The following is a 27,237-nucleotide window of genomic DNA, read 5'->3' as shown; positions in this document are numbered from 1 at the left end:
AAACTTAAGATGAGAATAAAGTGACAAAATATTTTGTTTTACTTTAAATTTATAAACAAACATTTCCATATCATAGTATATTAAAAAAGATGAGTGGACATGAAACTATAAATCTACAATGTGGATTTCTATTACTTTCAAATAGACAACAAAATTATTACATAAATTTTTTCCTATCACTTTGCCTATCCCCAAACTAGAGATGGCTGCCATTACATAGAAATTTATTATATACATACATAAATAATACAGACATGTAAATATATATACATATACACACACATATAATTATGTAAAATTATAATAACCACATTTCTGTTTATCAGATTTTTCTCTGGATGCAAATGGCATCTTTCTTGATTTGTCCTTTATGATTAATTTAGGTACTTAGAAAAAATCAAAATAACTTATTCGCTGGAACTTGTTCTTGATGAATGTAACTGTATTGTAAAGAAAGCATATGGCACAGCATTGGGCAAATAGTTGGTAAAAATAAATGCTTTCCCCCTTCCATTCCTTTTGCACCACTTGGAAATGTCCACCTCGCTGCCCGTTTCTCACCACTTTTGCTGGAATTTGAAGGCAATATTAAGGCAGATTAAAGAGAAACTTCCTATACTCTAGGGCCAACTAGTTGCTTTCAGCTACAAATTGATGTTTGTTTAAAAAAAAAAAAAAAAAAAAAAAGGAATATTCCAAATGCTAGACCAATCCCCAAAAGCAATGGATTGAAAGGAAAAGCTATGTGAGAAATTTTCAGAATCTTGGCAGACAAAATTTGCGTCCAGGTAGAGACTAATCCCTAAGATTCATTCCATGTTTGAAATGCTTCCACTGATGTAATCTTTCACCTGGAATGGGTAAGAGACAGGTCAGAAACAACAAAGGACATTCCAAGGTCCTATCATACAAGGCAAAGACCAGCACTTTACCTTCTCTTTCCCCCATCCCCAAATATTGCACCCTGGGGAATGGAGATTTTTCTTTTGATTGCAGACTTGAAATTGTCAGGGGAAGTACTCTTACCCAGGGATAGCAGGTTCTTGGCATTCTCCACCATGACCTCCTTGTACAGCTCCTTCTGAGAGGGATCCAAGAGCCGCCACTCCTCCTTAGTGAAGTCCACAGCCACATCCTTGAACGTCACTGTCACCTAAGCCATGAAAAGTCCTAAGATGTGGAGCTGAAAGACACTTCAAAAACAGCGTGCAACCCTCTTCAATTTACTGGAGAAAGCTGAAACTCAGAGCAGGGATTTGCCCAAAGTTCATAAGCTTTTTCAGAGTCAAGATCAGCTCTTAGGATTGTAGTAGTTATTAGACTGATAGAATTTGGAATCAGTTGAAATAAAGCTGAGAAATGACTTATTATGGAACACATAATGGAACAGCATCCTAGGCCCACATAGCATATCCCTTTAATGAATTCCTCCAAACTCTTTTCCTTGGTAATCCTTTTGCTTTTCCAACTCCAGTTCATACTTCCCACTCCTTAGGCATAATTTATATCTTCATTTTATTGATAACCTTTTCTCCTAAATGAACCACCTTTTGCCAAAGAGAACGGCTATTGTGAATTTTACACATGTTTATTTCAAACAAGGAATTGCCCCCCTGACCTCATCATGGCCTATGTGTAAGTCACATTTTACCGTTTTTCTTCTCAGCTATGATTTCACTTCTGAACATCTGAGGAATTTATTGCTTTTTTATAGTTTTTGAGATTGCCAAGGAGACCACATGGGCAGTCGGGGAGGAGGGTGGGAAGCTGAACAAGGTGGAGAAAGGCAGGAGGCCTGATTTAGGAGGTGGGTTCCACTGATGAAAATTCTTATAGGAGACAGGGGACCTAAAGTGCCTGAAAAATCTACTAGTCTTGGGGTTGAGGGAGTTGTCACTCTTGGGGGAAACTAGCACTTGGAAAAGGACAGCATGGACACTGGGTTGGCATTTGTAGGAGAATGTGGAGGAAAAAATGAAAGGGCAGCAAGGGAGGATGAATTACCTAGAGGGGATGTTCCCTGATAGAAGCAGGGTTCTCTCTTTGGACTTTCCTTGGTTTCAGTATTGGGTTTGGGTTTGATTCTTGTAGGATTCTTATCGCTTTCTTGTTTGGAAAATTCAGTGGTGAAGTATGGGTACTGTTTGTTGCAGATTTGAGAGGTATCTGTGCAGATGGGCAACATTAAGTGGCAGAAAGCTCCTACAGCACAGCCTCAGAATGGGCATCTTAGTCTTTGATTGTATGAAGTGTCAAGGAAAAAAGAACGATGAGGTGAGGTGAGCAGAGGTGCCGTGTGACAGAGAATGAGAATCTAGGCAAAACAGGAAGGGAAGTAGGACAGAGAGGAGAGGGAGAGATACCCTCGTTAGAAAGGGGAAGAAAATGGATGCAATTAGAAAACCAATGAACAGGACTAGGTGAAGAGCAAGAAAGGGCGGGGAATCTGCAAGAGAACTAAAGGGAAAAAGAAGAGGAAGAAAAACAGAATGAAATAAAGTAGAAGAGATGAACAAATGTCTAGAGAAATTTGAGGTAAAAGACTTATGACATCTTCTGAATGGGACAATAAAGATGCCTACTTCTTTTCAACACATGGTACTTTTAGAAAAATTCACCGCTGGGATACAGAGATCCTGCACACACATTTAAAAAGGTAGAAATGATCAATATACTCTTTCATTCCCTAATGAAATAAGAATGAAAATTGGTTCAGAGCTCACCAACAAAAAATACAAACTTAAAAGGAGACTGACATGTTACAGATTGATTACATTATGGCTGAGTCAGAGAACTTTGCAATGATAACTATGTAAAAGAAAATGGGGGGCTAGGTGGTGCAGTGGGATGAAGTACCAACCCTGAAGTCAGGAGGACCTGAGTTCAAATGTGATCTCAGACACTTACCAGCACACATTAATGCAGAAAAAGTGAAGATTAAATGAATATGCAATATTAAAAAAAAATGGAAAAATAAATGAACAAATCCAAAATAAATATAAAAAAATAAGATGTAATAATTAGAAGGGAAATGGATAAATTGGAAATAAAAAAAAGATAAATAAAAAGAAAACCTTTACCCGATCTGATCAAAAAGAAGAGCATAAAATCCAGTCAATGAAACAGCAAATATCAAAGGTGAAATCACAAGGAAACTAGAAGTAATAAAAGGACAATTAATACATAGAATAGAGTTTTATGGTAAAGAAATTGAGAAGAAAAAGCTAAGAAGAATACTGTCAATAGCTGTGTGTGACTTCATAGGAAGAGGTAGTCAGAAAGATGCAGGAAGAAGCAGGAAGTGGATGTGAAGGTACAGGAGGAGGCCGGGATGAGATGTGTAAAGAGGAAGTAAAGAGAGACAAGGAAGGAGAAAGTGAACAAGGGCAAGGTCACCTCCTTCCCCAAGGAAGGCCTTCTCCTCTCCCCCTCCCCCCTCCCTGAGGAGGTGCCTCCTGTCTGCGGCCGCTGGGCCCCCTTGTGGAGGCTTTGGAGATTGCAGACAAGTTTAGCACAAATGATTCAGAAAACCGGGAAGGAAGCAAAGAACTGAACAGGCTCCCAGGCCAAAAAGCTCTGCAATGGAAAGAGGGGGTGGCAAGGGCCAATATGGCTGATACAGACTCAGAGGAGTCAGGAAGTGAAGCAGGGAGTGATAACGAGGAAGTCCCTGTGGGGGCGCCACTTGTAGTGACCCCTTTGGGCTACTCTAATGGAAAATCACCCCCTTTGGCCTATTCTAGCGCAGTAGCGCCCCCTTGGGGTCACTCTAACCCAATAGCATCTCCTTTATGCTGCTCTAACCCAGTAGCGCCCCCTTGGGGTCACTCTAACCAGTAGCATCTCCTTTGTGTTGCTCTGACCCAGTAGCGCCCCCTTTGGGCCCAGGTAGGCCAAACTTACCAGTTTTCCGGCTCCCCCAGGATCCCACAGAGGCAGACCCACCAGGAGGGGCGAGCATTCCGGCTTTGCTCAGTCACGCTCTCAGGGAGCATAGCGGGAGAAGAGGAGGAGCTCTGCTCGGGGCTGTCTGTTCTAGCTGCCCCTCCTCCAGGAGCGCCAGGCCCAGCTCTCAGAACTGCGGAGGCGGAGCCCAGACCAGAGGCTTCTGGAGTTAGGCTGGTCCCAGGAGGAGACCGAGCCAGAGGACACGCCCCTGGCCAGCTCGAGGAACCTATAGCAGTTCCTTAACTCCGGCAGACACCGCCTCCTGCCTCAGAGGCCCCGCCCCTTGCACCTCCTGGGCCCGCCCTGCCACTGACGGCGCATCTCAGAGAGAGAGCAGGGCTTGCGCCCCGGACAAATAGCCTGAAACATTCCAATGAGCAGCAGACAGGAAAATTCTCTCACATCTGCAACAAACAGTCCCCACGCTTCACCACTGACGTTTCCAAACAAGAAAGCGTCCCCTAAGAATCCTACAAGAATCACACAGAGACCCAAGGCTGAAACCAAGGAAAGTCCAAACAGAGAAAGGAAACTACAAGCCAAAGAATGAATATTGTCTCCCTTCTCCAATTTTAAACAAAATCCTATCAAAACAACCACCGTAAATGATCCCAGAAACCATTCATTGGGACCAAGTGGGATTTCTGCCAGGGATACTTCAGCAGGAGAAAAAAAATGAACATAATCACATTCTAAACCAAAACATCTAAAATCACACAGTCAATTCAATAGATAAAGAGAATGCTTTGGACAAAGTACAACGTCCTTGTGCTAGACACAGGCCTAATGGGGCCAGAATTCTTGGAAGAATGAGAGCTAGAGTTAGACCTGTTCATGAATGGAATAAGAGTACTTGAGGGGAGACTAAATGGAAAAGAAATAAGTTCTGTGAAAGAAAGAATCAAGTTCATAAAATACAACTAATCTCTAAAAACTCCTAGAGACCAATTGGGAGCCCCAAGACAATGACAAATACGAAACCAAATTCAAGAGACTTTAACCTAGGGAAGAAAATGTAAGGAATCTCAAAGTAAACAAGTCACCAAGAAAAGGGAGCAAGGAAAAACTTAAGTGTCATTGTCCTAGCAGAATGCCCTGAAAAAAACAGCCCACACACAAGACTTCAAGAAATTCTTCAAGTCCCCACTATATCCTCAGGAGAGAAAAACTGCACAGGTTACTTTGGTGAGACAGGCCCTGAATTTTTTTCAGAAATGCGCTTTCTGCAGTTAGAAGCACGTTCCTTTCCCAGGTAAAGTCCATAGAGCATGATCTTAGGGGTCACAGAAGACCACATCCTTGATCCCATTCCAGCTCCAGGAGCCTTGGCCAAGTACCAACATTTCCTGATATGGGCAGCTTCCTTTGGTAGCCCTGGGAGCCTCCCGCATGACTAGCCTGTGTGCTCTTGTGTGAATCGAGCTCCCGATGGCCAAGAGAAAAATTCTCAGATTTCTCTCTGCACCTTCCTCGAACTACCTCAACTTCCTCCTAGGGAATCATCGCCAACATGCAGAGCTGCAAAGTGAATGGGAAACATCCCGCAAGCCTCCGGAAAGAATGTCCAATACAATCAAGTACCAAGGAGCCACCATTAGCACCGGGCCCAATGTTAGCAGCAGCTCTCATTAAGGAGCAGAGAACTTGGAAAAAAATATAACAGAAGTCAAAGAACATGATCTTATGGCTAAAAGCAAATTATGAAGCAAAAACACGCTATTAGGGGAAAGGACCTTTAATGAAAATTCTTCTCAGCATTCCTAAGGAAGACCATAAATGAAAAAAAACTTTGTAAGTTCAGACACAAGTGAAGAGAAATACAAAAAATAATCCTGAATGAACTTGCTCCAGGGACTCAAAATAAAAGGACAAACCAGTTATATGCAACCATAGTGAGATGACAGGAGTCCACTTAGATCCCTCTTTGGACTCACATAAGGAATCAAAGTAGAGGAAAGTTGGAAATGTCTGTCATGTCTCCATGATCTTAAGGAGAGACTGGAAAGAGGGGAAGTGGGTGGAGAGAAAGGAGGGCTGGGAAATGTTACTTTTGGCAAGGAGGGTCATCAGGTAGACGTCTCCACAAACAAAGGAATGGGGACATCCGAAGTTCTGTAGTCAAAGGAAGGAAGAATAAATGACATAGAAGGATGAATGGAGGAGTGCAATGTACTCCCCAGTGAAAAGGGGGGAGAAAAAGGGGGAGGAGTCATGGGGAGGAGAGATGAAGGGAGGGATCAGTCCTGAGCCAAACAAAGTCAAAGGATGTGCCTGAATGTGTCTTGTTCTGTCTGAGGGGTAAAGGGGCCTGAGGCACTGATCAGAGCTCCTGTGTCCGTAGACATGTGGCTGCAGGGGAGTCACACGTGTCTGTGTGTGACGGGGAAGGCATGGGAGGGAAGGGCCCCCTGTGGCAGCGGCCTCGGCTTAGCACAAAGACCAGGACGCTGAGGAGCAGGGAGGAATCTCGCTGCTGCTGCTGCCCCTCAAGGAGGGTGGGCCCTGGTGCTGAAGGAGAAAGAGGCCTTCAGCAAGTGGGTCTTGTCATTGTGCAGACGGACTGGACCTTGTGTGACTGTTTGGTTTTATTTGTGTTCCCAGTGAAGGGAGAGCTGGTGAAAAAGTGAGACAGTGGAACTTGGGTGGGTGCAAGTGTGTGTGTGTGTGTGTGTGAGTGTGTGTGTGTGTGAGTCTGAGTGTGTGTGTGAATGTGAGTGTGTGAGTGTGTGTGTGAGTGTGGAGTGTGTGTATGTATGTGTGAATGTGTGTGTGTGAGTGTGTGTGTGTGAGTGTGTATGTGTGTGTCAGTGTGTGTGTGTGTGAGTGTGTGTGTGTATGTGTGTGAGTGTTTGTGTGTGTGTGAGTGTGTGTGTGAGTGTGTGTGAGTGTGAGGGTGTACATGTACACAGGCACACAGAGGAACACTGATCAGTCAGTTCCTGAGGCTTCTTGAGGACATGGTGCTGACCCCTGGAGAGATGTTATGTAGTTGTAACCATGAGAAATTGTGCTTCAGGAGCTTCAGGGGAGCTCGGTCACAGGAGACCAAGAGGAGGAGGAGAGGCTCTGGGTGGGGAGGGGGCTGGGCGGGCCCAAAGAGAGCAGATCTGATCCCTGGGGAATGGAGCTTCCTCATGAAGTAAGGGGAGGACCTCCCCATCCTCTGTAATGTAATAACCCCCCAACAGGGGGGTGTGTTTCAGTGCCCCAGATGCCAGGGGCCCAAGGACTCAGCTGGGCAGGGCAGGGCTGTGACTACTGTGTTCCCCCTGTTTTGTAAGGAAATGACCCATCCCTCGGGCCCTGCCAGCTCCACAGCCCATCCTCCCTGTCTGTAGAAATGGCTGGGACTGCGGATGTTGGTCGGGTCTGGGGAAGGACGGCACTCACCTGGAGAGGAGGTCCGAGGCTCCCAGGGCCCATTCCCTCTGGCTCCTGGCTCCCTGTGGAGGTAGCAAAGCAACCAAAGTGACTCCATTTTGTCACGTTCCTCCCTCTGGTCCCTGGTCGTAACCTCAGGGTCCTGTTGCTCCCACCCTTGAAGGACCCACACAAGTGACAAGAGCCAAAGTGCTTACAAACAGAGGTCACACCTCCCCTTGGGGGGCTTTAATTCTAAGCCTCTCTGACCCCAAGGGACAGGCCGGAGCTCCAGGAGAGCCCCTCCCTCCTTTGCCTCTGCAGAGAGAAGCCCGGCTTCCCCTCCTCCTGGTCCCCGGCTGACTGCTCGGGGCTCCCAGCTGGGAGACGCTCTCTGGGGCCCTGCCAGTAAAGCTCTTCTAACTTCTCCCCACTTTTGGCGTCTGTCTTTGACCCAATCCCTGCCTGGGCCAGGCCTTGCTCCCAAGAAGCAGGAGAGGGAGAAGCCTCCCGGAGGAGGAGAGGCCTTTCCCCCTTCTGTCAGCAGGAGGAAAGCCTGCAGGGACTCCTGGGGGGTGAGTCCTCCCGGAGGTACAAAGGCCCTGGCCTGGTCCCCAGGGGAGAGACTGCCCCCTTCAGAGCAGTGCAGGAGGGGGCGCTAGGGCTTGCGGTGCATAGAACACCAGCCCGGAGCTCAGGAGGGCCCCGGTTCAAATGAGGAACCGAACAGCTTCACGCGGCTGTGACCCTGGGCAAGTCCCTTAACCCCCCTGCCCAAGGGGGGGAGAAACAATGCAGGAGGGTCAGGATCGGAGAGGAAGGAGGTCTGAAGAGGAAGAGTGCTCCCCTCCATCTTTTACTCCTCTTCTCCTCCCTCCTCTCCCCCTCCTCCCACAGAGAGCCCAGAGGCACAAGGGGCTTCGGGAGTCCCGAGGGGAGGAGACCTGTCAGCCTCCAGGGCTCCGAGTCAGAGCTCTCCTTGCCCCGGGTCCTCCGCCTCCTTCAACAGAACTAACACCCACATGCCCGTTCCAGCCAATAGCCTGACTGCTTTGTGGGGGAGGGAGGGGCCTGGGAAGGGGGAGAAGGGCGGGGCTCTGGAATGGCGCCTCCAGGGCAAGATCGGGGAAAGTAAGAGCCTGGGAGACTAACTCCGGTCTGGGATCAACTCTGAGGGCTCGGGGGGAGGGGCAAGGAAGCAGGAGGTTTGGGGAGCAGGGGAGGGAGGCAAGACAGGCCAGGACAGTCCGTGGTGAGGTCAGGGCCGCTGGGGGGAGAGAAGTGCTCCGGACGGACCGCTGAGCCGGGGAAAGCAGAAAAGCTGTGCCGGGGTCTACCTAGGAAGGACTGCTGGGAACTCCGGGGAGAGCTTAGGCTGATTAGAAGGCTTTAATTAGAACTCCTGGATTTCTTAGGACAAAGTCTGAAGTCTGGGAAAGTGGGAAAGTGTGAGCCAATGGGAAATCTGGCCAAATGTGGGAAGTGACTGGGAGTCTGGAAAAGGTTTAGGGGTGGGGGGGCTCATCCAACAGACAGCCATGGTAGAAAGCTGAGCTCCTGGTAGCCCCGGAGGCCACGTACCACGAGTTCAGAAGAGGAGACTCCAAGGCAAGGGCAGCCATGGAAGCAGGAATTATGGGGGACGCAGGCTCAGACCTACCTGGGAGCTGCAAACACAGACCTGGCTTCCTGAGTGTCGCGTGATCCCTGGGAAAAAGGGGGAGAGATCCGAGCTCCCGGAGAAAACGGGGAGAGATCTGAGCTCCCGGGGAAATCGGGGAGAGATCTGAGCTCCCGGGGGAAACGGGGAGAGATCTGAGCTCCCGGGGGAAAAGGGGAGAGATCTGAGCTCCCGGGGGAAAGGGGACACACGGGAACTTCCAAGGAAGGCAGAAGATTTGAGGCTGCAGGGAACGGAGAGGGATCTAAACGCACACTTCCTGCTTCCTGTCACCCCGGTATGGGAGGATCTTCCTGTCCCAAGAACTCCGCCCCTTCCCTCCCCCAGGACGGTTGAGCCCTTTCCTCCAATCACACGGAGGCTCTGCCCTTTAGGCCTCCCAGTGCCTCTCCTACCTTAGTCCTGCCCCCAACACGCAAAGACCTTCGGCCCTAAACTCCTCCCAGACTCCCAAGTCCTCCTCAGTGCCCAAATCGCACCTGGGCAACACCCCCCTCCAGGCTGCTCCTCCCTGAGAGCTCCTCCTCCCCGCGGCCTCCGTCACTTCCTCCCCTCCCACACTCGCCCCCTCCTCCTTCTTAGCAGAAAGATCCCCCCCTCGCCCCCTTTCCCCCCTCCGCCCCCTCCCCCCTGCGGAAACTGCCTCAGCAGAATAACCCGAAGTAAGGGATCCCACGCTCTGAACGTTTGGCAGCAAAAGGCTCTTGTGAAAATGGGGGGCGGGGCGGGGCGGGCGTGGGGGGAGGGGTTTATACACCATTTGTAACCGTGTAAGGCTCAGAAATGGTGAGGGGTCACATTTAACAAAAGAGCTGGAGAGATCTCTGGAAGTTAAGCAAAGTTTATTATGCGCTCTCCAGCAGACAATGGAGGAAGCACCTCCTGCCCGGCAGGGTTAACACTTTAATGTGTAATGCCGGTTGACCCACACTTAACACTACACCAAGATAAGGTCAAAATGGGTTCATGACCTAGGCATAAAGAATGAGATGATAAATAAATTGGAAGAGCATAGGATAGTTTACCTCTCAGAACTGTGGAGGAGGAAGGAATTTATGACCAAAGAAGAACTAGAGATCACTATTGACCACAAAATAGAAAATTTTGATTACATCAAATTGAAAAGTTTTTGTACAAACAAAACAAATGCAGACAAGATTAGAAGGGAAGCAATAAACTGGGAAAACATTTTTATAATAAAAGGTTCTGATAAAGGCCTCATTTCCAAAATATATAGAGAATTGACTCTAATTTATAATCAAACCATTCTCCAATTGATAAATGGCCAAAGGATATGAACAGACAATTCTCAGAGGAAGAAATTGAAACTATTTATAGACATATGAAAATATGCTCCAAATCATTGTTAATCAGAGAAATGCAAATTAAGACAACTCTGAGATACCACTACACACCTGTCAGATTGGCTAGAATGACAGGGAAAGATAATGGGGAATGTTGGAGGGGATGTGGGAAAACGGGGACACTGATACATTGTTGGTGGAGTTGTGAATACATCCAGCCATTCTGGAGAGGAATTTGGAACTATGCTCAAAAAGTTATCAAACTGTGCAGACCCTTTGACCCAGCAGTGTTTCTACTGGGCTTATATCCCAGAGAGATCATAAAGAAGGGAAAGGGACCTGTATGTGCCACAATGTTTGTGGTAGCCCTGTTTGTAGTGGCTAGAAGCTGGAAAATGAATGGATGCCCATCAACTGGAGAATGGCTGGGTAAATTGTGGTATAGGAATGTTATGGAATATTATTGCTCTGTAAGGAATGACCAGCAGGATGAATACAGAGAGGTTTGGAGAGACTTACAGGAACTGATGCTAAGTGAAATGAGCAGAACCAGGAGATCATTATATACCTCAACAATGATACTATGTGAGGATGTATTCTGATGGAAGTGGATCTCTTCGATAAAGAGAGCCTTAATTGATCAAAGATGGACAGAAGCAGCTACACCCAGAGAAAGAACACTGGGAAATGAATATAAACTGCTTGCATTTTTGTTTTTCTTCCCGGGTTATTTCTACCTTCTGAATCCAATTCTCCCTGTGCAACAAGAGAACTGTTCGGTTCCGCACACATAGATTGTATCTAGGATATACTGTAACCTATTCAACATGTAAAGGACTGCTAGCCATCTGGGGGAGGGGGTGGAGGGAGGGAGAGGAAAAATCAGAACAGAAGCAAGTGCAAGGGATAATGTTGTAAAAAATTACCCTGGCATGAGTTCTATCAATAAAAAGTTATTTTTAAAAAAATGTGTAATGCCGGAGAAACTGAGCAAGGTAGAGATTAGAGAACAATTTAATAGTTTATTAAATGGAGAGATTTACTGGGACCAAATGGATCCTTGGTTGGTCCCAGGGCTGAAGGAGACTATGTTCTCAAAGAATCCGGCACTGAGTATCGGGACAGCAAGATTTTTATAGGGTAACAAGAACAATGACATAATGGGGGAGGTGCCTGGATGGGGTTACTGATATTCTAATGACATCCAAAATAGACAGACCTGTATCCGATCAAATTTAAGAGGGAAAGTTATAACCTGAGGCAGAGTAACTAAATAGGACAATTGGAGACACTGGGTCTGGACATCACAAGGGAACTGTGGCACAACAAATCCCTAACGCAAATGCTCCCTCCCACCACTGACCCTCATCCTCATTGGCTGAGGGCCTCACATTCTAAACAGGGAACTATCCAAGAGATTGAACTTGACCAATAAGTACATAGTTGCCCACATTTGATTGAAATAGGGAGAAAACGATGTCATGGGAGGATAGCAGGAAGGGGAGTTAGGTATGCTATTGGATCAATGCTCAAAGCCCTTCAGGCCTACTCAAACTCTGAAGTAGATGAAGCCTTACTCGATTTTCACACTGTCTTGAAAGATCTCACCTCACCTCCTTCAATCATAAATCATGACTGCTTTGTATTTAATTTTTCCTAAGTAACTTTAACCCTCTGCAAGCAGACCATTCCTTAAGGGAAACTACTCTTAAATTCAGCATGTTTGGGACAAAAAGACCTACCCAAATTGGCTACTCAGAGATCACTGGTAGAAAGCAGAATCATTTCTTAGAATCTGGAGAAGCGGACCCCACCCTGGTCTGCCAGCAAAATTCTGCAGCGGGATAGGGCCAGAGCCTTTAAAATGCTTACAGCTTTTATACATTTCAGACAAAGAACCTGCAAAATCCCACCCTCTGTGTGTTGTGATTGGTCACATAAGTCTAGTGTCCCCCCAGTTGGTCAGTGGCATGTGGTGGACAAGGTGATGTACAGCTTCTCCAGCCACTCCCTGCGTGGGACAATGGAATCCAGTCCAGGCCTTACCTAAAATCTCGTGACTCCGGAGAAGCTGAAACTGAGCCCTGTAAGGCTGGATCTACTTTAGAATCTATGAGTTCTGCTCCTTTTCCCACACAAGCATTAGATATGCTGAGGAGCGAGAACAAGGAAGAAGAATTAAGTGCCTTGGATCAGAATTCCTCTCTCCTCCTCCATAAGTATTACTCCCTCCGCTAGCCATTATTCTATTGGATTTTGACTCTTCCCTCCCAGAATTCTCCTCTCCTTAAGCCGCTATCCTCCTCCCTAACTAGTGGGTAGTAAATCACTCCACTGAGTTCCCGTGTGTCCTGTGCACAGCGGGGCCCGCAGCGGGTCTCTGTCTCCTTGTTGGGGTGGTGGCTGCGCCACCAGTCTGTGACCTCCGGGACAGCAGGGGGCGCCCCTTGCTCCTGCTTTTGCTCCTGGTGCTTAGCCCGGAGCCTGGCACGTGGCAGCCCTTCAGGGTTTGCCGACTCGCAGAGAGAAGCTCCTCTTGGGTCACCTTATCCCTTTGGTCACTTTCGGGAGAATTCCAAGCCCCCAAATCCCAAACAGTGACTTCTGGTAGGATCCCACATGGTCACTGGAAGGGACCCACCGGGCCCAGAGTGCGCGTCCTCATTTTACAGATGGGGAAACAGACTCATTGACCAGCCCAGGACGCCCCTGCTAAGAAATAGTCTAAAATCTGGCTGAGTTTGTCCCAGCTGATACTCGCTGGTATAATGACCTTATCCTAGGTGTGACTCTTGTAGAACTCTATCAAGTGCTAAGTACAGCTACTGAATTAGAGAACTATCCATCACCTCGCTAAAGTAGGGAACCCTTGTCTTATCAACTCCACCAACTTAACACCTTGTAAGAATCCTTGTTTCAAGTACGGAGTTCTGGCCCATAACAATTAGTGCTTATTTAACCCAAAATAGAACATGCCACATTATTCTGTATATTATTTTTAATATGTTTCAAAATATTTCCATTTGTTTTTTTCAAATTTTATTTATTTGCCAAATTTTCAAAAGAGATACATTCACCCTTGCAACGCCTTGTATTCCAAATTTTTCTTCCTTTCTTTCTCCACTCCCTCCTCTGGGAGAAAGTAATCTAGTATATGTTAAACATATGCAATTGTTCACCTGCATGTTTCCGCATTTATCATGCTGCACAAGAAAAATATGATCAAAAAGAAAAAAAAAAAAACAAGCAATCAAATAACAACAAAGACTATATTATGATCCACTTTCAGTCCCAACAGATGGCTCTGTCCAGCACAAGCCTAATGGAATTTGCCTGAATCACCACATTACTGATAAGAGCCATTAGAACTAATCATCACACAACCTTGTTGTTGCCACCTACATGGTTCTCTTGGGCACAAGTAAGACAAAGCCAAACCCCTTTTCCCATATCCTGCCTCCTATCCTGTCCGGCTTCATTCTGGAAGAGAGTCCTAATCCAACACCTAGACAAACGAGTAATATTGGGCCAGGGCAGCCTCAAACCTGACCAATAGAGACCTTGGTTTCAGGGCATCTTCTTCAAAGAAGATTATTCATATCAATGTTTTCCGTTATTTAGACGGTAAGGGGAGCTGGTAGCACAATGAAGAAACCTGGGCATAGAATCAGAAGTGCCTCAGCTTAAATCAAGCTTCTGACAGTTCCTACCTCTGTGCCCCTTAGCAAGCACTTAAACTCTGTTTGCCTCAATTTCCTCAACTCTTGACTGGGGAGAATAATATCACCTAACTTGGAAGGTTGTTTTGAAGATAAGGTGACATAATATTTAGTTTTCTTTTTAAATTTTGGAACAAAACAAGTATTTCTATAATATAGTACAATTAAAAAAAGATGATTGCACATAAAACTGTAAATCTCTACTGCACGATTTGCCGTTTTTTAAATTAGACAATAAATTTATCAAATTGTTTTCTTTCCTTTCCTCTGCCTTCACACACCCTAGAGTTGGCTATCATTCATATGCAAATAGCATGTTTTTTCCTTTATCATTATCATTTATCATTCATCATTAATTTGGGCAATTAAGGTCAAAATGATTTATGTGCTGAATATTGTTCTTAAACAATATTATTGTTATTGTATTATAAAGAAAGCATACCGCACCTGAAAAATAGTAAGTGAAAATAAATGCTTATTCCCTTCTATTCCTTTCCTATTGCTTGTGCTGATATTTGAGGGCAATAGGGAAGGGAAATTGTGGACCAACTTCCTATATTAGGGTCAACCAGGTGATTTCAGTTCAAACTGATGCTTGTTAGAAAGAATAATATTCCAAATACTAGACCCATGCCACAGAGGATTAGGCTGTAAGGAACATCTGCTTGAGCAAATTTCAGGCCATTGAAAGATGAAATTCATGTGCAGATAGAGATGTAGTGAAATAACCTCTGAGATTAGTTCTGTATTTGAGATGCTTCTATACTGGTTTGACCTTGGACCTTAATTTAGAATTAGCAAGAATTACCTAGAATTAGTAAGAGGCAGCTGCAGATGATATTTGAATGCCCTCAATTCTTGGTGGTCATGAAGTTAGTGGCAGTAAGAGAATTGTTACAATCCCCTTTAATAGGCTGCAGGTTTAAAAGTGAAATAATTCACTTATTCCCCAATTATCAGTTACAAAATGAAAGTTTATTGTTGGATAGAAATCAGATTGCTAAGGGACTGACTTCTGTAGTGGCAGACTTCTATTTGGAAATGGAGTTTTGGCCCTGACAGAATGCTCAGCGCACAGAGTCCTAGCAAAATATTTGGGCCATCTGCAAGATGCCAGTCCAGAAAGTGCCCTTTTAAAGGAATCTTGGCGCTTCAGGAGCTGAGGGTCCCAGGCTTAGATCCTTATTAAGTTTCATCCCAGCTCACCTATTGGAATTAACCACACTTCAAATTCCTTTTTGACCAGGATTTCTCATTGAATCAAAGGGTCTGGCATCTCGGAAAGATACCTTATCGGGGGGGGGGGGGGGGGGGGGGGGGGGAAGGGGGGGGGATATGCCTTCCCCAGGAGGGGTTGAGATTCCAAAGGGATCCCAGATCAAACGGAAAATACAGTTTCTTAAAGGGAACACAACTTCAGGAAAGGGAACAATTTCCCTCTCTCTTCACAGGAACAAGAGAGGAAGAGTTCAGGTTCCTATCACACAATGCAAAGATATTTTACAGGAAAACCAGCCTGAAGGACAATGTTTCTAGGACACAGAAGACCAGCACTTTTCCCTTTCTGGTCGCTGATAAATCCTCCTAACTCAGAACACTAGGGAATAAAGATATTCATTTGGCTCCAGATTCAGACTTACTAAGGGAAATGTCCTTAGCTAGGGAGACCAGGTTTCAGGTATTCTCCAAAATGATCTTCTTGTACATCTCTTTCTGAGGCAGGTTCAAGAGGTCCAACCCGTACTGGATGAACTCCATAGCCATGTCTTTCAATGTCATTAATTCTTAAACCACCAAAAGTCATGAGATATAGAATTGAAAGATACTTCAAAGTCCAACCTTCTTCAATTTACAGGAAGATACTGAAATACAGAGAAGTCATTTACTCAAGGGTTATCACATTTATGTGTATCAAAGACAACTCTTTTTTTTCTGTTTGTATTATAGCTTTTTATTGTCAAAACATATACATGGGTAATTTTTCAACATTTACCCTTGCAAAAACTTCTGTTCCAACTTTTCCCTTCCTTCCCTCCACTCCTCCCTTAGATGGCAAGCAGTTCCCTACATGTTAAATATATTAAAGCATATGTTAAATACAATATATGTATACCTATTTATACAGTTCTCTTATTGCACAAAAAAATCAGATTTAGAAACTAGGTAAAAATAACTTGGGAAGAAAAACAAAAATGGAAGCAAACAATAACAGAAAGAGTGTAAATGCTATGTTGTGGTCCACACTCATTTCCCAGTGTTCTTTTGCTGAGTGTAGCTGGTTCTGTTTATTATTGATCAATTGGAACTGATTTGCATCCTCTGATTGTTGAAGATAGCCACTTCCATCCGAGTTGACACTCATATGGTATTGTTGTTAAAGTGTATAATGATCTACTGGTTCTGCTCATTTTATTTAGCATCAGTTCATGTAAGTCTCTCCAGGCCTCTCTGTATTCATCTTGCTGGTCATTCCTTACAGAACAATAATATTCCATAACATTCATATACCACAATTTATTCGTCTATTCTCCAATTGATGGGTATCCATTCATTTTCCAGTTTCTAGTCACTACAAAGAGGGCTGCCATAAACATTTTATCACATATATGTCCCTTTCTCTTCTTTGATATCTCTTTGGGATATAAGCCCGGTAGTAACACTGCTGGATCAAAGGGTATGCACAAGTTGATGATTTTTTGAGCATAGTTCCAAACTGCTCTCTAGAATGGTTGAATCTGTTCACAACTCCACCAACAAAGTATCAGTGTCCTGGTTTTCCCACATCTACTCCAACATTTGTCATTATCTTTTCCTATCATCTTAGCCAATCTGACAGGTGTATGGTTGTCTTAATTTGCATTTCTCTGATTAATAATGATTTGGAGCATATTTTCATATGTCTATAAATAATTTCAATTTCTTCATCTGAGAATTGTCTGTTCATAGCCTTTGACCATTTATCAATTGGAGAATGGCTTGATTTCTTATAAATTAGAGTCAATTCTCTATATATTTTGGAAATGAGGCCTTTATCAGAACCTTTGACTCCAAAAATGTTTCCCCAGTTTATTGCTTCCCTTCTAATCTTGTCTGCATTAGTTTTGTTTGTACAAAAACTTTTCAATTTGATATAATCAGAATTTTCTATTTTGTGATCAATGATGAGCTCTAGTTCTTCTTTGGTCACAAATTCCTTCCTCCTCCACAGGTCTGAGAGGGAAACTATCCTATGTGCTTCCAATTTATTTATAATCTCATTTTTTATGCCTAGATCATGAATCCATTTTGATCTTATGTTGGTGTACAGTGTTAAGTGCGGGTTCATGCCTAGTTTCTGCCATAGCAATTTCCAATTTTCCCAGCCGTTTTTGTCAAATAGTGAATTCTTATCCCAAAAGTTGGGCTCTTTGGGTTTGTCAAACATTAGATTGCTATAGTTATTGACCATTTTGTCCTGTGAACCTAACCTATTACAAGGATCAACTAGTTCATTTCTTAGCTAATACCACATGGTTTTGTGACCGCTGCTTTATAATATAGTTTTAGATCAGATACAGTTAGGTCATCATTATTTGATTTTTAAAGATTTCATTAGTTCCCTTGAATTCTTGACCTTTTCTTCTTGCAGATGAATTTTGTTGTTATTTTTTCTAGATCATTAAACTAGTTTCTTGGGAGTATGATTAGTATAGCATTAAATAAATAGATTAGTTTAGGTAGTATTCCATCTTTAATATATTTGCTAGAACTATCCAAGAACACTTAATATTTTTTCAATTGCTTAGATCTGACTTTATTTGTGTGGAAAGTGTTTTGTAGTTTTGCTCATATAGTTTCTGACTTTCCCTTGGTAGATAGAGATTCCCAATTATTTTATATTATCAACAGCTATTTTAAATCTAATTTCTCTTTATGTGTCTTGCTGTTGCATTTTGTAGTGATCTATAAAAATGCTGAGGATTTATGTGGATTTATTTTGTATCCTGAAACTTTGCTAAAGCTGTGGATTATTTCTAATAGCTTTTTAGTAGAATCTCTGGGGTTCTCTAAGTATACCATCATATCATCTGCGAAAAGCTATAATTTGGTTCCTCACTATGTACTCTAATTATTTTCATCTCTTTTTCATCTCTTATTGCAGAAGCTAACATTTCTAATATAATACTGAATAGTAATGGTGATAGTGGGCAACCTTGTTTCACTCCTGATTTTACTGGGAATAATTACAGTTAATCACCATTACACGTGATGGTTACTGATGATTTTAAATAGATGCTACTGACTATTTTAAGGAAAAGTCCATTTATTTCTATAATCTCTAGTGTTTTTAATAGGAATGGGTGTTGGATTTTATCAAATGCTTTTTCTGCATATATTGAGGTGATCATATGACTTTTGTTAATTTGGTTATTGTTATAGTAAATTGTGTTAATAGTTTCCCCAATATTGAACCACCCCTGCATTCCTGGTATAAATCCTACTTGGTCATGGTATATTATCCTGGGGATGATTTTCTTTAAACATTTTGCTAATGTTTTATTTAAGATTTTTGCATCACTGCTAATTAAGGAGATTGGTCTATAATTTTCTTTCTGTTTTCATCCTATATAGTTTAGGTATCAGTACCATGATACCTAAAAGGAATTTGGTAGGACTCCTTCAATCCCTATTTTTTCAAATAATTTATATAGGATTGGAGTTAGTTGTTCTTTAAATATTTGGTAGAATTCACATGTAAATAAATCCATCTGGTCCTGGGACTTTTTCTTAGGGAGTTGATTAATAGCTTGTTCTATTTTTCTAAAAGGGGACTGTTAACCAATTTACTTCTTCCTCTGTTAATCTGGGCATCTTATATTTTTGATGGTATTCATCCATTTCATTTAGGTTATCAAATTTATTGGCATAAAGTTAGGCAAAGTAACTCCTAATTATTGCTCTGATTTGCTCTTCATTGATGGAAAGTTCTCCCTTTTCATTTTTGAGACTAATAATTTGATTTTCCTCTTTGATTTTTCTAACCAAATTAACAAAAGGCTTAGCTATTTTGTTGTTGTTGTTGTTTTACTAAAACTAACTCTTAGTTTTATTTATTAATTCATTTTTTTTTTTACTTTCCATTTTATTAATCTCTCCTTTTATTTTTAGAATTTCAAGTTTGGCATTTGACTGGGGTTTTTAATTTGCTCTTTTTCTAGCTTTTTTATTTGCAAGCCCAACTGATTGAATCTTTCTTTCTCTATTATATGCAAGTAAGTATTTAGTGATATAAAATTTCCCCTTATTACTGCTTTGGCTGCATTCCACAAATTTTGTTTTGTTGTCTCATTATTGTCATTCTCTTGGATGAAATTATGAATTGTATCTATGATTTGGTGTTTCACCCGTTTATTCTTTAGGATGAGATTATTTATTTTCCAATTTCTTTTTGGTCTATTTTCCCCTGGCTTTGTATTGACTGTAATTTTTATTGCATTGTGATCTGAAAAGGATGCATTTATTATTTTTGCCTTTCTGCATTTGAATGTAAGGTCTTTATGTCCTAATATATGGTCAGTTTTTGTATAAGTTCCAAGAACTGCCAAGAAGAGAGTGTAGTTCTTTTTGTCTCCATTTAGTTTTCTCCAAATATCTATCATACTTAACTTTTCTACTGTTCTATTTACCTCTTTTACTTCTTTCTTATTTGTTTTGTGGTTTTATTTATCTACTTCTGAGAGTACAAGGTTGAGATCTCCCACTATTTACAATTTTGCTGTCTGTTTCTTCTTGCAGCTCTCTTAACTTCTTTTGAAATTTAAATGCTATATCACTTGGTGCATATATGTTTAGTATTGATATTGCTTCATTGTCTATGCTACCCTTTAGCAAGATATAGTGCCCTTCCTTATCTCTTTTAATTTAATCAATTTTTGCTTTTGCTTGATCTGAGATGAGGATGGCTGCCCCTGCTTTTTTGACTTCACCTGAAGCAGAGTAGATTCTGCTCCAGCCTTTTACCTTTACTCTGTATGTATTATTCTGCTTCAAATGTGTTTCCTGTAAACAACATATTATAGGATTCTGACTTTTAATCCAGTCTGCTATCTGCCAGAGGCAACTCTTGTCATTTAAGAGCCTGATTGAATTTTGAGAAAAAGCATTTTTAGGAGGAGTTGGAATAAAGCTAAGAATTGTCTTATCATGAAATGAATCTCCTTGTGGAATTGGGAAGAAATTTTATGTTTTATCTATGAAATAGATGGATCTGTAGAAAAGAGCAAGAGGGTGGTGAAAAATTTCTTCCTCAGCAGAACTGATATAAATGATATGTTCTGAACACAATGCTTCAAAAGTTCATGAAGAGCTGACTCTAACCCTAACCCTAAATTCTCTGGGAGAAAAAGTTATATGTCATCACATAAAAGAAAACAAAGCTAAAGAAAATATATATTTTGTTTTCTGGGAATCTGGAATAAAGTTTTATCTTATGAAAACATGAAAAGGATTCTAAAGAGATATTCATCAGAATCTAGACTGCACTGAGTGATAGGAGACAGTTTCCAACCAAATGAAGTACTATTATCTGTTGTTCTACTAAGTGCCTGAGGTCACTCTGGGCATGATGTTATCATGAGCAAAATGTGCCTTTATTTATAATGGCTTTCATTTTTTCAATCATATTATTTCATTACAGAAAAGAACATTTAGAATGGAGACTTTTTTGATCAATTAAGCAACAAATCAGGAGGAAACTACTTTCCTCTGTTTAAAAAAAAAAAAAAAACATACTCTAAAGAGACCCCTACAAACTATAGAATCCTGGGAGGACAAGAATCATGAAAATCAATTGAGATGCCAACCATATATGAATGGACCATATATTGAGAGGCAGGTCAGATCTGAGAATATTCTGATACTTGGGAGAGGTCATCTGTATTTCCAACTATCTATATATGTACAACATCAATTTGGCGAATGCATTTGGATTTTGATGGTTTTCCTTCTCATTTTCTTCCATTTCCACTATAAGCATAGGATTCACTTGATCAAAGATTCTGATATTTGGGAACAACTTGTATAAAAAATTTGCTGTTCCATTTTTTTAAAAATTCATTTTGATTTCTTCTTTACCACATCTTTATTTGTGGTATATGGGTAATCCATATTTTATGTCTTATTTACTTCATTCAATTATTTCACATCTGAACAATTGAGAAATTCATTGCTCTTTTAGACTGTTTGCAATTCCAAAGGATTTCTAAATCTTTCCTTTTCTCTAGTGTGCTGGACTGTCTGTGCACACTATTCTAGATTGCCAGGGCCATACGTACCCGTCTTTGGGATACTCTCGGACACACAGGAAGATGAGCTGATCTTGAGGTGGAAAACGGCCTTTCTTTACTGGTAATCTCAGGAGGGGTTAGCAGGAAACACGAGCAAGAGAGTGCAAGATCTTGTGTCTGTCTGTGTCTGTCTGTCTCTCATGGACTCAAAGCTTTAGCCCCTTTTTAGCTCCTGGGCCCTCCCTCCCAGCCATCATGGAGCACATGGCAATTCTCAGGGACGGAAACATCCCTAACCTATCCCCCTTTTTATTAATAAGGCTGAGTGTACTTATATTTATGCCTTAAGCCCCTGTAGAGATTTTCTAAAAATACATATATGTATAAAACACGTAAGAGTAGAAGTAACAATACAAAGATACAAGAGAAGGGAAGGGAAAGGACGCATGTTTGATGCAATAAGCCGGAGTCTTCACAGTCATGTTGGCACAAGTCAGGCTTTGGGACCGGAGTATTAGGTGGAGCTGTGGAAATTTTGCAAGGGTGAATAATGAAAAGGCACTTTGCATGTTTTGAAATATATAAAAACATAAAAAAGAGAGAATGAAAAAAACAGAGACAGACAAAAACAGTGAGAGAGGGGAAGACAGAGACTGAAAGAGAAAGAAGGAAAATAAATGATTAAAAGAAATAGCATGAAAAAAGGCAGAGAGAGACAGAACCAGAGCCAGAGAGTGAACAAGAAAGAGAAGGGCGATTAAGGAAGTGCCAGATGGAGAGGGGAAGAGAGGGAGGGAGGAAGGGGAGAGACAAAGTGACAGAGACAGAAAAAGAGACCGTGAGAGAGAGAGAGAGACAGAACCAGAGCTAGAGAGAATAAGAAAGGGAAAGGAAAGAAAGAAAGTGCCAGATGCAGAGAGAGAGCTCGAGCTTTATGCTTGCATATATATATATATATATATATATATATATATATATATATATATATATATATATATATATATATCTACCTATAATATAACCATTGAGGGATTTATCTTTTTCAACTAGGTATATTTATTATAAGAAATTTGTCTAAGTAAGGTTTCTCCCCTGTGTGGATTCTCTGATGTACATTAAGAGTTTCCCTTTTGGTAAAAGCCTTTCCACACTGTTTATTAATAAAGTTTCTTTCCAGTGTGGATTCTCTGATGTTTAATAAAATTATTCTTCCATGCAAAAGTCTTTCCACATTGGTTACATTCATAAGGTTTCTCTCCAGTGTGGATTCTCTGATGTACAGTAAGAGCTCCCTTTTGTGTAAAAGTCTTTCCACAGTGGTTACATTCATAAGGTTTCTCTCCAGTGTGCATTCTCTGATGTTGAATAAAACTATTCTTCCATGTAAAAGTCTTTCCACATTGCTTACATTCATAAGGTTTCTCTCCAGTGTGGATTCTCTGATGTATAGGAATAGTTCCCTTTTTTGTAAAAGTCTTTCCACATTGGTTACATTCATAAGGTTTCTCTCCAGTGTGGCTTCTCTGATGTACAATAAGAGCTCCCTTTTGTGTATAAGTCTTTCTACATTGGTTATAGTTAGTATAGCTGTGGAAGGACTTCCCCAAATCAGCTGCAACTCAGCCAGAAGGTTGGCAATTGGAGTGTTGTGAGGTTGTGGGACAGCCCCCTCCGAGCCTCTGAGCGCCCGCATGTGAGCTGTCCGATACTGCCTGGGTTAACTGTATCTGACAGATAGAGAAGGAAACAGATGAGAAGGAAACAAATGGGTGGCAATGAGTACCTGGAGAGAGACAGAAAGAGAGAAAAACCTCAAAAGAAAGGAGAATATTTAAGAAACATCTGACATTGAAAGAGCATGGCTGACAATGAGACTGTTGCAAGGACTTGAAAACCAGCAAGAATCATTGGATTCCTTGAGATGAAAAATTGTTGATGAGACTATTGCAATACTTCAAAGCTTGCAGGAATTATTGGATTCCTGGCACATGAACTGATGGACAATGGATTCCTTTTGGACTATTTCTAAAACTTACGGACATGTATAAATTCTTCATGTTGATTCATGTTATTTGTTCCATCACTACTAGCCTGTGTTATATTGCTATGTGCTTATGTAATTTATGTAATTATGTAAAATACCTCCCATATTGATGGATTTATGTATACCTATTTCAAGTGAGCCTCTTTAGAAACCCACTAATCTGATTTGATTTCCCATTTCCTTTGGTGTTTTCATCTCCCTTCTTGACATGTCAGGAAGGGTGTGACCACTTTCTTTTTATGCTGTTTTCACTTCTTTTTTGGGCAGTCAGGGAAGGCATGATCACCTTTTTGGGGGGTTCTCACCTCCTTGAGAAGTCAGGGAAGTCATAACCACCTTATGTTCTAAATCAAAAGAAAGCAAGAGATGTTATGAGCCAGAACTTGAAACAAGGTTTTAACTCAATGGAATTGATAGAAACAATGCTTAGGTAATTGGTTCACACATTGGAGCTCACACCTTTAAGAGAGTTTACACATTAGAGCTCACACATTGGAGTTCACAAGTAGGGGAGATTCACAAAATTAGCTTTGTAACTTGTGAATTTACACCTCCCACAATCCCACTCTTGGAGGAGGAGTCAGCCTCTGGGTTCACACCTTTAAGAGATCATATATAAGAAGCTGTTGGAGCATCAGTGAGGGGACTTCGGGAGATTCATAAGTGAGGAGTGAGTGGAGGAGTCAGTTGGGGAGATTGAGAGCCAGAATTCAGTCGGGAGATTCAGAGCCAGGATTCAGAGGGAGCTGGAGGCTGAAGTTGAAGCTAAAGAGACAAAGGAGTAGCAACAAGAGCTCTCAGAACCAAAGAAATCTTACTGGCTATTTTGGAAGAGACTATATAAGACTGGATTTTAACTCCTGGCTGCATATGAGGTGATTATTGATCTGAACTGAAACGAAGGCTTCCTCCAGAAAACCTCCCCGAGAAACCTGCTCCCAGAGAACCATTACATTTTAGAAAAGAAAGAACACTACACTAGATGATTCCTGGAAGGGACCTACAAGTCCATGAATTGCACCTCCTCAGTTCATTGATGGGGAAACAGATTTGGGATATCACTACCAAGAAATGTCTGAAAAAGAATTCCAAGGCAGGTCTTTCTCCTCCAAGCCTGGCACTTACTTTATGCTGTCTCCACAAAGCTTCTTGTTGATGAGGTTTAGATTTGGGGTACCAAAATGAAATTAGGGTTTCTGCTCGTCATTGAGTTAAATGATAAGGTCTAGTGGCAGGTTTGGGGTTTAGAGAACCAAATGGAGACATTTGGCTCCCCTGCAACCGCTTGGGATTCAGTACAAGGGTAGGGAGTTTTGGGGATTCCCTTCTGGTGGCACAGAGGTTCTCTGTAAAAGAATTTATAGACCCCAAAACCTAGAGTGATAAAAGAGTTTATTATGGGGATTGAAAGTAAGATTAGGAATCCTGACAGAGAGGCATAAAGTCTGCTTAGGGAAATAGGTGAGGGTAAAGAGAGGATGGCACTGGAAAGAGTATTCTCGTGGACAGAGGCCCTTAACATGCCAAGCATGGAGCTGGCATGTTTGGAACCTCTGCAAAGGGGTTTTAGTTTGGCTCTTTTTATAATGGGAGCTTTAGCTGAAGCTTTAGCTGAACCTTGCTGGGTTTCAGCTTGAGCTAGAATTTGAATTGAATTCAATGAGTTTCAGGACTGAGCCGACCCAACCCAGATTACAAGGGTGAAACAGTTTGTCCCTTGGGGCAGGGTCCCTTATTGAGGCAGAGTTGAAGGAGATTTTCTCCGAGTTTTGGAGTCCCCACCCCCGCCCCCCCTTCAATGTAACTATAGCTCCCATATTCCTGGAGGAGAGCTCCTCAGGCCTTCTTGGTCCTGCATCCAGGGTGCTTCCTTTTGCTCAAAATAAGAGATCACATCTTCTCTGGGAACTGGAAGCCCTGGGGAGGAAAATCAGGTAGGGATGTGGATGGAGAGAAATTTGGGGAAAGGGTCAGGATGCAGAGCTGCTCTATTTTGTGATTCAGACATTATGTTTACACATATCAGTCTGTTTGTAAAGCAAGTAACTCTGACAGGGGTGAACCCTGAAACTGTGCCCTGTGACTTTTGGGGAGAAATCTGTGGGGAAGAGACCCACCCTTCAGGGCAGTTAAGTGGTTTCATTAAGATTAGTCCAGGACTACTCCCAGTAGTTCCAACTCCTACTTATTGAGTGGTTTGAAACTCCCAAGATAAGTACTTTTTTTTCACCTGGAAATCTAGGGGCAGTGACAACATTGAAGGAATCTCATTCAATGGAAGCCCTACCCCCAGACTGCCAATAAAAAGACAATTTTAAACTCCAAATCTTTGCAGAAGTCCAAAGTAGGAGTTATGCTTTGCTAACAAAGCTCTCCTCTGGGCAAAGCTGCCTGCCAGGACTCCTGCCCGCTGTGAAAAGACCCTCTTCTCAGTGATAACCTCTTGTTATTTCTCTGCCAGGATCTCTTGCACTCAGAAGCCTGTCTTCCTAGCAAAGCTGGCTTCTCAGCGTCAATAAACTGTCCTTTTGTTATTCAAACTTTTCATGTTGGACCTGCACATGAGGGGATTCACACCCCAATTCTCAAAAGTCTCTGCATCAATGCCAAACAGAATGTGCCACAATATTCTGTTGTACAACTTCTGAGAAAAAGCTACATGCTCTTTCCCCCACCTCCTGTCCTGCTGGCTTACATTCTGGCAGAAATGTCTTGAAGGAGATGAGGTGAGATCTAAGACAGTGTGAAAATCAAGTAAGGCATGAACTGATGCTAAGTGAGATGAGCAGAACCAGGAGATCATTATACACTTCGACAACGATATTGTATGAGGATGTATTCTGATGGAAGTGGATTTCTATGACAAAGAGACCTAACTGAGTTTCAATTGATAAATGATGGACAGAAGCAGCTACACCCGAAGAAAGAACACTGGGAAATGAATGTGAACTATTTGCATTTTTGTTTTTCTTCCCGGGTTCTTTTTACCTTCTGAATCCAATTCTCCCTGTGCAACAAGAGAACTGTTCGGTTCTGCATACATATATTATATCTAGGATATACTGCAACATATTTAACATGTATAGGACTGCTTGCCATCTAAGGGAGGGGGTGGAGGGAGGGAGGGGAAACATCAGAACAGAAGAGAGTGCAAGGGATAATGTAAAAAAATTACCCTGGCATGGGTTCTGTCAATAAAATGTTATTAAAAAATAAAATTAAAAAAAAAAAAGAAAAGAAAAGAAAAAAAAAAAGAAAATCAAGTAAGGCTTTGATGCAGGTGTGGTCCCTTTAAGATTCCTTTCTTTCTGACTCCCAACCCCTCCTAGATGATGCATTATCAATCCAGGACCTTTTGATTCACAAATCCTGGTTCCTTTGAATTCCAATAGAAGATCAGGACTTGTCCCAGCCCCCATCTGGATCTGAGCTAACTCAGGGCTACACCCAAAGGCCCCTCTAGCTAAATCTCCCATTATAAAAGGGCCACAGGGGACCCTTCTCTTTGCAGAAGTCCCAAAGATGGCAGCCTTACTCCTGGCATGTCAGGACTTTCCTGGACCCTGTGTCTGGTGCCCTCCTTATCTCTACCTTCACCTATTTCTTTAACTATGCTTTAACCTTACTTCCAAATCCAATAATCAACTTCTTTTATCAATCTAGCTTTTCGGGCCAATAAATGCTTTTATTGGGGACTTGCACCCCTACTTGACCTCATTTAAGGCCATATCCTTGCACCGAATCCAAAGGGGTTTCAGGGAAGCTCTATTTGACTCCCTGGTACTAGACCTCAACTAAATCCTAATTTCATTTAGGGACCTATACCTCATCATTTGGTTCTGACAGGGAACCCCAAAACTAGATAACTTGGTGATCAACCCAAACCCCACCTTTTCAGGGCACTTGGAAGCAATCT

The 27,237-nt window shown here is 42.2% G+C and overlaps 1 protein-coding gene across 9 annotated transcripts in view; it reads right to left on the bottom strand.

Annotated features, from left to right (window-relative positions):
- Positions 1-27,237, bottom strand: part of LOC127547244 (zinc finger protein OZF-like) — a 170,947-nt gene that overhangs the window by 129,199 nt on the left and 14,511 nt on the right. For 3 of the 9 annotated variants that reach the window (XM_051974035.1, XM_051974033.1, XM_051974036.1), the window contains exon 3: positions 1,027-1,153. The exons of 4 other annotated variants lie outside the window; for them this stretch is intronic. In XM_051974035.1, coding sequence (XP_051829995.1) covers positions 1,027-1,153 — 127 coding nt within the window. Of the gene's footprint in view, positions 1-1,026; positions 1,154-3,903; positions 4,148-7,338; positions 7,392-8,968; positions 8,990-27,237 lie in introns of those variants that run through there. 2 more of the 9 variants (XM_051974034.1, XM_051974040.1) reach the window with 2 other exon arrangements.

Source organism: Antechinus flavipes, chromosome 2 (assembly GCF_016432865.1).
Source record: "Antechinus flavipes isolate AdamAnt ecotype Samford, QLD, Australia chromosome 2, AdamAnt_v2, whole genome shotgun sequence".
NCBI classification, from domain to species: Eukaryota; Metazoa; Chordata; class Mammalia; order Dasyuromorphia; family Dasyuridae; genus Antechinus; species Antechinus flavipes.
Note: the sequence above shows the minus strand (reverse complement) of the source record. Positions and strands in the feature narration are given on the sequence as shown.